This window comes from Acomys russatus, chromosome 6 (assembly GCF_903995435.1).
Source record: "Acomys russatus chromosome 6, mAcoRus1.1, whole genome shotgun sequence".
NCBI lineage: Eukaryota > Metazoa > Chordata > Mammalia > Rodentia > Muridae > Acomys > Acomys russatus.
The window spans coordinates 50,469,080-50,479,659 of NC_067142.1; the positions used below are offsets into that span (position 1 = coordinate 50,469,080).

General features: G+C 50.1%; 1 protein-coding gene across 1 annotated transcript; it reads left to right on the forward strand.

Moving 5' to 3' along the window:
• The first annotated feature begins 1,271 nt into the window (after window positions 1–1,271).
• On the forward strand, window positions 1,272–9,646 carry Glul (glutamate-ammonia ligase). The gene is made up of 7 exons (XM_051147597.1): window positions 1,272–1,364; window positions 3,882–4,060; window positions 5,689–5,850; window positions 7,342–7,488; window positions 8,141–8,268; window positions 8,445–8,644; window positions 9,289–9,646. The coding sequence occupies exons 2-7, from the start codon at window positions 3,895–3,897 to the stop codon at window positions 9,605–9,607; spliced, it is 1,122 nt and encodes a 373-aa protein (XP_051003554.1). The 5' UTR covers window positions 1,272–1,364; window positions 3,882–3,894; the 3' UTR covers window positions 9,608–9,646.
• The last annotated feature ends 934 nt before the right edge of the window (window positions 9,647–10,580 follow it).

Below are 10,580 nucleotides of genomic sequence, written 5' to 3' on the forward strand. Positions count from 1 at the left end.
ACTCCCTTTGTAGACCAGGCTGGCCTTGAACTCATAGAGATGTGCCTGCCTCTGCTGGGATTAAAGGCGTGCACCACCATGCCCTGCTGGGCCATGTCTATTCTTACAGTTGTTTTCTGTGTACGTTTTCAGTTCATCTCATTACAGTATTCACACATTATTATCTCTGCCATCACAGCACCCAACTTAATAAGTGACTTGGAAAACAAAGCCAGGGATTTTTTTGTTTTTTTCCATTTCTTTTCTTGTTTTTTTAGTTTCTTGAGACAGGGCTTCTCTATGAAACCTTGGTTGTCCTGGATCTTGATCTGTGGGCCACACGGACCACTAACTACGAGATCTGCCTTCTGAGTATTGGGATTAAAGGCGTTGTTCCCACCACCGGCTGGCTAACTTTTCTTTAGGAAATCTTAAATGTTTGATGAATTCCACCTTTCAAAGGGTCCTGGGAAGAACGGCTTTCCTTTAACACAGGGTGCATGCACCCTGACTTCAAGTCAGGTGGACTGCTCTGAAGTTCCTTCCATCTGCTTTATTTGGCAGATCCTAGGAACTAAAGGTTCAGATCCAAACGCTAAGAGGCTTGCCTATGGCGGGAACAAGACAACATCAAACAAATCTTATGGATCTCCAAAATCCTCTTTATAGAAACATCGCACTTGTGTTTAAACCGTGAAATCACAGTCTGACCACTTCCCCAAACCCACTCAAGAAGCCAGGAAGATAGACAGGGTCCTCCAGGATTCAGGAACCGTGTCGTCTCTCTCCATGCCTGATCGGGACTTCCACACTCTCTCCAACCTCACCCAGGCTCGCTCAACAAACAAAGGGTACAATTAGGTTCTGGGATTCTGGATTTTCACCGGCAGCTCTCCTCGAAAACCTTTCCACGGTGAAGACAACAAGGGCCAAGGCCCGAGTGACTGAGAGAAAGCCTCAGCCTGGGTCAGAGGGTCCAGAGGTCGCTAAAGAACGCAGGCTCCCAAGGCTTCCAGTACTTTCAGCCCCTGTCCTCCTCAGTCTCCGCTGCCTCCCCTCCCCCCCTCCCCCCCCCTTTTTTTTCTTTCTTTCTTTCTTCTCGGTCTCGCTCGCCCCACCCCGCGGTCCAGCTCCTCCGCCAATGGCCTCGGGGGCCCGGCGCGCAGCGGCAGATGGGCGCGGGTTTCCTAGCCTAGGCCAGCCAATCAGGACACCTGGGGGCGGGCACGGGCTACCAATAAAAAGTACTGAGCAGCCTGCGACCCTGCAGAGCCGAGCATGGGAGTAAAGCGGAGCGTCTGATCACCTCACCGGTCTCTTCTCCGCTCTTCACCTTGCTCTAGCGGCCTGTCCACCCGCCGATCATCCCGCAGGCCACTGCACAGGTAAGCACGCGGAGGGTCCAGGGATGCACGGCCGCCCGGGCTGTGGCCCCGCACTCTGCCTCCCATCTCCAGTCTGCAGCCGCCCGCCCGGGGGTTGCTGCGCTCGTGCCTCTCGCGTGCTTGTGGCGTGCGACCCGGGCTGCCTCTGCTTGGAGTTCGTAGGGCGCGCTGTGAGCCAGGCTCCAGGAAGGGCGGGGTCGCGGGTTGTTTTGATCTGGTCTCCACTTGTAGCCGGAGGCGCCGCCCCAGGAGGCGGACGTCCTTGGGTTGAGGAACACGCCACCATGGGGCGGCCCGGTGGTCCCTGTGTGAGTGCGCTCATGCCTTAGGTGGGCGCAGGATTCTTGATCCTGGCTTCCTGGGCTGCGCCTTTTGGGGGGCCGTCGTCACGCCGTGGGTGGTCTGCTTGAGGTCGACGGTCTTAAGTGTCGGTGGCGCCACTCTTGTGCTCCCAACGTGGGGTCCTGGGCCTTTACAGTATGACCGAACAATGGAGAGCCAGAGCCCGAGAGTGGCCGGAGGGCTCCCGCAGTGCAGAGGCCGGGCCGGGCGGAGGCAGCAGCGGCGCGCGGTGCCTCCCGCGGTCGCCCCACTCTCTCCACCCGGCCTCAGCCCTCGCGGGGTATGGCCTCCTGGGAGAGGCCTTGAGACCTACGCGGGCCCGAGGGTCGGGGCGCCGATTTTTAGGACATTTCAGTGGGAAGGGTCTGCTGTCAAAGTGGATTGCCCTAACTCCCCCAGGGGCGGGGGGCGAGGATCCTCCCCCAACCGCAAATTCTCAAGAAAAACGTCCCCCGAAGAGGATGAAGATGGAGAATTTCAGTCCTCAGAGTACCCTGCTAACTGCTTTGGTTTCGTTCCCTACTCTGTGAACTCCGGGGAGAAATCGCGGGTTAGGGCTAAATCCCACCAGCCTACTTATATCAACAGCACCCCCTCCGATTGCTCTGGGTCCCCCACCCCATCGCCCAGAAAGCCACGTAGCTTGGACCAGCGAGATACCGAGAGCGACGAGAGGCAGGAATACGGCTTTAAAAAGAGGAGGGCTAGAGAGTGCAACCCCGTCAATACATTTGCTTCTCTGCCCCTGGGGTGAGTAAAAGAGCGAGGAGGAGGAGGACCCCGCTGCATCTGGCAAGAGCAGAAACTCTTCAGAGCTTAAGAACCCATTCCACTTGGCACCACGGGGGCCATCACTTGTTGCTATGTAGAATAAGCCGCTGGCCTCCAGCTGGTGTCGAGGGACAGGACCAGAGGAGGAACCCACGTTCACCGGACAGTTGATTAGTGCTGGGTGTGTAACTCACAGGAGAGGAAAGCTGAGAGACTGGGTGGTGTAAGTCGACGCCACCTAGAATTCTGGCCTCTAAGAGTGGTGTGGGCAGAGGTTTTGGTTCCGCAGAGGACTTGACAGCGGAGCTTCATCTGTTCCCCAGGGGAAGGGTGAGGCTTTTGGAGGGAGAAGCAGTTGTTTTCACTTGGGCAAACATGGACTGTTGCCCGTAGAATCTTTGCCACTGTACTTCAGATAGTTGCCCAAGTCATTGGAGAAGAACAATATGTTCCCTTTCCAGCCATCCTGGGCGAGTAGGGAGGGGGGCATTTCCTCTTGTGTTGAAGCTGGTTCTGTAGGTCCGGATTCTTTTTTTTTTTTTTCCTCTGAGACTTCGTTTCTCTGTGCGGCCTTGAACTCAGATCTACCTGCTTCTGCCTCTCTGAGTGCTGGGATTACAGGCCGCCATGCCCCTCTAGCTTTAGAGTCTTAAAGGATTTCCTCCCCACTCCTATAGCAGGGGCTTTCCCTCACACTAATGAAAAGCCAGAAGCCTGGCACAGAAACAGGTGGATCCTCAGATTTCGAGGACAGCCAGGGCTTTGTAGAAACCCCCAGTGTCAAGAAAAAAGAAGTCAGCAGCTTTACTATTTACTATCTTGGTGGCTGGCATATATAATACAAGTTTTTGGTTGGTTGGTTTGGGTGTTTAGCCTTTTAAATCTTTACAGCTAGGCCCACTGTTTGTTTCATTTTGGGGCAAGGTAGTGGCACACACCTTTAATCCTAGCATTCAGGAAGCTGAAGCTGGCAGATCTCTCTGATGTGCCTAGCAAGTTCCAGGGCTACACAGTGAGACCTTGTCTCAAATAATAAATAAATGGTCTAAATGCGGGGACCTAGGGAGTTGGTAGGGTGGGTGTCCATTATAAGGCCATAGCGAGACTGGAAGACAAAGACAAAACAGTCACAAGTCCTTCTAAAGCAATAATGTGGTTATGCTGAGTGGAATACGGTATTCTATTGATGACCTTATTTTTTTCCCCCTCCTGTTATCAAAGTTAAAGGATGATCTTTAATATAAAACTCTAAACCTCCTGGAAGCGGAGCGAATAATGCACCTTTAAGTGTGTTGAGTTCTGAAGGGGAGCTCGCCCGCCACACACTCTGACCTGACTCTTTTGTCCGTTTCTGCAGTGGAGTCTGATGGGGTAGGTGTTAATAATGACTTTTTGTCTCTCTAGAACACCTTCCACCATGGCCACCTCAGCAAGTTCCCACTTGAACAAAGGCATCAAGCAAATGTACATGTCCCTGCCTCAGGGTGAGAAAGTCCAAGCCATGTATATCTGGGTTGATGGTACCGGGGAAGGACTGCGCTGCAAGACCCGCACGCTGGACTGTGAGCCCAAGTGTGTAGAGGGTGAGTGTGGGCCGGAGCGGAACATGCTCCTGGGAGTATGCACATGCGCGGGGCCTTAGATTCGACCTTATGTTTTGTTTGCAAAGCTTTTCAAAAGCAGGACTTTTCAGCCCTTAGTCGGTCACCCGTAAGTAAGCTGCTGTGTACTCTTGGGGCGCAGCAACAATGGAAGCCTTTATTCAGATGGAATCTTGTGTGTGCTGATACATTGAGGGAAAATACTGGGTCGCATTTGTAGGGGGTAGCAGGCTGGTGTGTTGCTAACCTGGCCAACCCCGGGGGACCTAGTTTTGAAAGAACTGCTGTAACTAGAATACCTTACCTAGTCTTATAGAACGGTGGTTCTCAACCTCTGTAAGGCTGCTGGTGTTTTGGTGACCCCACCATAACATTCTTTTCATTGCTACTTTATAGTTGTAACTTTGCTACTGTAATGCGGCTATCTGTGTTTTCCAGTGGCCTTTGGTGACTCCCCTCTGAAAGGGTTGTTGACTCCCTCCAAAGGCTCACAACCTCCAGGGTGAGAACCACTGTTGAGTACTGTGTTTAGTGCGCGTACAGTGGAGTTCCCGATGCAAAGCGCCTGCTCCGAAGTTTCTCTGGGACTGGCCGTTTGTTTTTAGCTGGGGTGACTCTTACAAACTTTTAAACGATGTGTCCTATAGACTTCCAGGACCTACTTTATTTTAGCTGTGGCCTGTGGTTTTCAAGCGTAGAACAAGCAAGCCACAGCTGTCCCCATTCAGGGAAAGAGGGGGCGCCATCATCCCCGTCCACCTGGTTTAGGATAGGTTACTCTTGTCAAGGTGTTTCTGTTTGAGTAAGTGGCCAGGTAACGCGGCGGACGGTGCGTGCTTGTTACCTGGCAGAGTGTGGGTAGGTTTTTTTGGTCTCTGCCTTCTAAGACCTCAGAGGGACAAACTGGCCACTAAAGCAGCTGTGCCCTCGTGTATAAGAGCACAACCCGAGGGACAGCAGTCGGGCCCTGTGAGGCATGGGAGAAGGGAGGCGAGATGGCCCAGTGAAGGAGTCAGGTTTTTGGTTTTTGGTTTTTTTTTTTTTTTTTTTTTTTTTTGTCCTGTGTCTAAATGTCTGGCTTGCTGGAGGTGGTACTGGTGGAGTCACACTGAGAGAGGTCGTCTGTAGCTCTGGCTGTTCTTGGAAATCTCAGATAAGGGAAACCATAGGCTGTCCCCGTTGACAGTGCATTTGCATACCCTTCCTTGCTGGTAGAGATTGAGCGACTTTGGACGGCCGTGTTCTTGCACGCACACTAAAAAGGTGTTTCAGTTTTCTGCCTGCCTGCGCACACAGTGCCAGCAGAAGTCAAAAGCTAGTGTAAGAGCCCCAGGAACTGAAGTTACAGGCAGTTGTGAGCTATCATGTGCTTAAGAGCACTTGTTGCTCTTTCAAAAAGTCCTGGGTTCAGTTACCAACACCTACATGGTGGCTGGAACCATCTGTAACTCCCAGTTCCCGGGCATCCGACCTTCTTTCTCTGTCTTCTGTGGGCTCCAGGTATACACCTTAAACTTTGCACTTACGTGCAAGCGAAATACCTAATGCATATACAGATACGAACATCTTCCTTTTTAAAAAAATTAATTTTCCATCTTTATTTGACCCAGAGTTACCTGAGTGGAATTTTGACGGCTCTAGCACCTTTCAGTCTGAAGGATCCAACAGTGACATGTATCTCAGCCCTGTCGCCATGTTTCGGGACCCCTTCCGCAAAGAACCCAACAAGTTGGTGTTCTGTGAAGTCTTCAAGTATAACCGGAAGCCTGCAGGTGTGTGTGGGATGGGTGTGGCTGTCCTACCCTCGGTCTGTGGTTCCTGAAAATGGACATGACGTTCTGAAATGAATTGATAAGTGTGTCTTTAAGAATCTAGGGAAGCTAGGCTGTCCATCCTTCTCCCCTGAACTTTCCCTGCTGAAAACAGTGGTCCATCCTTCCATACTCCTTTTTATCGGTTGTATAAATGGTGTTCAATCTTCTTCCATCTGTTCGTTTGCTGATAGGAGTCCCCCTGGACAGCCTCTACCCCCTTGTAGATTTAATGACCTATGTTCTGCAATTAAGAGGGTTTTTGTTTTATGGGGTTTTGGTTTTGTTTTGTTTTGCTCGAAACCCTGTGTGTTTGGGTTTTTTTGTCTTTTCTGAATTGTGTGTGCTGTGTGGGGAGATGGAGACCGTACTCGGGAAGACATGCCATGCTGGGTGTGTGGAAGTCAACGAGCAACTTTTGTGGAGCTGATTCTTCCCTAAGCTGTTGGTGGCAAGCTTACCCCAGACGGCTTGTTGAGTCGTTACACTCACAAGTATGAACATGGGATTCCTGGATAAGCCGCTTGCCCCGAGGCTTGCCAACCTTATGGCACTGGATTTTTTGTTCGTGCTGTGCCATCACTTTCAGTTTTCAGATAGCTTTTTAAACCGGGGAAGTCTGGCTTCTGAAATCTCTTCCAGCACTGCCAGCAAGGCTTGTTTGTGGCCCTGTGCCTTCAGTGCCTCTGTTTTTTTGAAAGGTTGTAGTGTTGGTAAAGGGTAATGTACCCAGAGCATGGCAGCCACTGGGGTGCCTGGCTCTGTCACTTGCCCTGTAACCTGGGCATGTCAGTTAACACCCTCTCTCAGGGCTTTGTTTTCTCATTTGTGATATGAAGTTTGCTAATACTCACCTCAGACTCAGACAGGTTTTTTTGGGGTTTGTTTTTGTTTGTTTTTTGTTTTTTCTAGCTTGGGATTTGTTTTCAGTTAACCTCATCTGGTGTTTTTTGTTTTTGTTTTGTTTTGTTTTGTTGTATATTTTTTTTAAACCAGCCAATACTGTATGAGTTAGCACTTAAACTCACCTGGAAAGTAAACCTAGTGGACAAATTACTCTCAATAAAATGACCTGGCGTTAAGTGCCTAGGAAACTAAGGGAATGCATTTGACAACTAGGAGCAGCTGTCTTGTGAACAGAGGGTATGAGTGTCTCTTGCGCATGGTGCTTGGAAGGTGGCCAGTGTGCAGATAGGATGCACACGTGTTTGCTTCTGACTCCCTTCCCATGAGATAGCATAGCCGACTTTAACTATAAAAAGTCTTATCAGCCTTTCCCTGAGAACATACAATTATCATCACTTCTTCCATTTTCCTTGCTGATAGAGCACAGTGGTTGGGCTAGGACCAGTCTAGCCTGTGATGGCTTCAGCCGTGTGAGAGTTAGAAGGACTCCTTCTTGTTCCTGATGGCATGTTGATTTTTTTTTTTTTTTTTTTTTTTAATTTCTAGAGACCAATCTAAGGCACAGCTGTAAGCGGATAATGGACATGGTGAGCAACCAGCACCCCTGGTTCGGAATGGAACAGGAATATACTCTCATGGGAACAGATGGGCACCCTTTTGGCTGGCCTTCCAATGGCTTCCCTGGGCCCCAAGGTAAGTGTCTTGGGGTAAAAAAGTTTCCTCTTGTAAGGTTTTTGGTTTTAGTTTTTTGAGACAGGGTTTCTCTGTGCAGCCTAGGCTGTCTTGGACTCTTTGTAGACCAGGCTGGCCTCAAACTCGCAAAGATCCACCTGCTTCTGCCTCCCAAGTGCTGGGATTAAAGGTGTGCGCCACCGCTCCAGGCTTCCTAAATTCTTGCTGTTTAGGGAACCCAGAGATAGGGGCAACTCTTGAATCACAAAATGGAGACTGGCAGCGAAAACTAACAGTAGACTGCTCTTGGCATCTCTCAAATCCAGAGGTGATGAGGTTTAAAGTGACAGGGTGGTGGGATGGGTCAGCGGTTAGTCACTAGGCTTGACAACTTGAATCCTAACCCCTGGGGCCCATATGGTGGAGGGCAAGCAATGGCTCCCTCAAGTGGCCCTCTGGCCCATATACACAAAAAATAAAGCGATTTCAGAATAAGCAGGGGTTCCACAGAGGGAGGCTATGGCAAAGAAGAAACAGCGTAACTTCTCCCACCTGTGGGAGTGAAGATGGGCCTAGTGATTTGGGAAAGCCAGTATTAGGGCTGTCTTGTTTCCTGGCTTTGAGGTTTTCTGGACTCCCTGACTAAAGTTGCTTTGTCTTGATTCTCCTGTAGGTCCGTATTACTGTGGAGTAGGAGCAGACAAAGCCTATGGCAGAGATATCGTGGAGGCTCACTACCGAGCCTGCTTGTATGCAGGAGTCAAGATTACTGGGACAAACGCTGAGGTCATGCCTGCCCAGGTAAATGGCGCTCCTCTCTCTTTCCCCACCTGAAGACTTCAGGGAACTTTGACTAGCAAGGGTGGTGGCTTACAAGTGCCTCACAGAAGAGGTGAGCAGAGCAAGCTAGGAGCTTAAGTTGGGTTGAGCAGCTACTGGCCTTGTTTTGAAGGTCGACTTTCCCTTTCCTTTTCTAGTGGGAATTCCAAATAGGACCCTGTGAAGGAATCCGCATGGGAGACCATCTCTGGGTGGCCCGCTTCATCTTGCATCGTGTGTGTGAAGACTTCGGGGTGATAGCAACCTTTGACCCCAAACCCATTCCTGGCAACTGGAACGGTGCTGGCTGCCATACCAACTTCAGCACCAAGGCCATGCGTGAGGAGAACGGTCTCAAGTAAGTCCCGGGATCTGTATTCTTGTGGAGGTGAAGGGCTTCTCACAGACCACACATACCACGCTCTTCCGTGTCAGCCTGACATTTTGTACCCATTGGAGAGGTGGTACTCAAGGTAATGGAGTAATTCTCTAGGAATGGGATTACAGGTGTGGTACGGAAAAGTTGACGGGTGAGTTCAGCCATTCGAAAGTCGTTAGTAAAGTAAGAAGTAAAAGCTGGGCGGTGGTGCCGCACGCCTTTAATCCTAGCACTTGGGAGGCAGAGGCAGGCCAGTCGCTGTGAGTTCAAGGCCAGCCTGGTCTACAAAGTGAGTCCAGGACAGCCAGGACTACACAGAGAAACCCTGTCTCCAAAAAAAAAAACAAAAAAAAAAAACAAATAAAATACATTAAAAAAAAAAAGAACTAAGTAAAAGTACATGGGTAACTGAAATCCTTACTGATGGGAAGAGGTGAGTGGTGGGGGTCTTTCCATCCAACAGATATTTTGTGCTGTGTGCTAAGGACTTGTCTGAGGGAGGCAGTGAGGACTCAGGTCGCAAGGCTCATACAGCCGCCTTTTGGGGTTTGTGCTCTGTCCTGCCCTTGAAGGACCGGTTTCTGGTGACAAGGTCGGACCCTCATCCCTACTGTTTTCACTAGGTATATTGAGGAAGCCATTGACAAACTAAGCAAGAGGCACCAGTACCACATTCGCGCCTACGATCCCAAGGGGGGCCTGGACAATGCCCGGCGTCTGACTGGATTCCATGAAACCTCCAACATCAACGACTTTTCTGCTGGCGTTGCCAACCGCAGTGCCAGCATCCGTATTCCCCGGACTGTCGGCCAGGAGAAGAGGGGTTACTTTGAAGACCGCCGCCCTTCTGCCAATTGTGACCCCTTTGCGGTGACAGAAGCCATCGTGCGCACGTGTCTTCTCAACGAGACCGGCAACGAGCCCTTCCAGTACAAAAACTAAGTGGACTAGACTTCCGATGATCTTGAGCCCTTCCTAGTTCACCCACTACAACTCTTCCCTCTCCCAGTTGTCCCCCTTGTAACTCAAAGGATGGAATATCAAGGTCTTTTTATTCCTCGTGCCCAGTTAATCTTGCTTTTATTGGTCAGAATAGAGGGGTCAGGTTCTTAATCTCTACACACCCAACCCTTTGGGTTATTAGTATTTTTACCCCCTATCTAGCTTTCTAGGGGAGTCAGGTAGGGAAAGGTAACACTCTGCATCATCTCATCAGGAATGCATGTCCAGTGGGCATAACTGTCATGAAGCGGGTGTATTTGTGAGGTGGAGGACTTTTTTTTTTCTTCAGGATAGTTGAAAGGACAGATCCAACAGCTAAGATTTGACATTTCCCCTGTTGGTAGAGAAGCTGTTATTTCTTGAGTTGAAACCAACTTTCTATTCCAAATAGAAGTTCTATGAGAAGGAGTTGGACGTTGTTGGTCCCTTGTGCCATGCTTCCCCTTGCTTGGGGGAGGGGAGTTGGTGCCCTCCATGAACACAGCTCAGTGTGTCACTTGATAGCTGATGGCCCTACCATAAAGGAAGAAAAGGTTTCTATTTCTTGGTCCTCCATTTATAACACAAAGCAGAGTAAGTAGTATTTTTATATTTAAATGTTAAAAACAAAAAAGTTATATATATGGCTGTGTGGATATATATGTTTCTAATTGAGAAAACCATCCTAGCCACTGGGTGCCAAGTTGGAGTGAGAAGCTTGGCTAGGCCCTCTCGGGGAGGGGGTGGGCATGCAGTACCAGGGAAGTTGGTTGTCTGGGGCTCAGCTTCATTACTACTTAGGGTTTCCCTGCCCGCTCTGCAGGAGCAGGTACTGGGCAGGTAGCAGGTCGGGTGGCACACCTTGCTGCCACCTGTCCCTGGGCGTAGGTGTAGAAGATTCATACCTATCCACACACACGAGTTCCAAGTATGA

Coding starts and splice junctions, on each gene's coding strand:
- Glul (XM_051147597.1), top strand. CDS start 3,895: ATGGCCACCTCAGCAAGTTCCCACTTGAACAAAGGCATCAAGCAAATG. Junction 5,851..7,341: donor GTATAACCGGAAGCCTGCAG/GTGTGTGTGGGA, acceptor TTTAATTTCTAG/AGACCAATCTAAGGCACAGC. Junction 8,645..9,288: donor CGTGAGGAGAACGGTCTCAA/GTAAGTCCCGGG, acceptor TGTTTTCACTAG/GTATATTGAGGAAGCCATTG.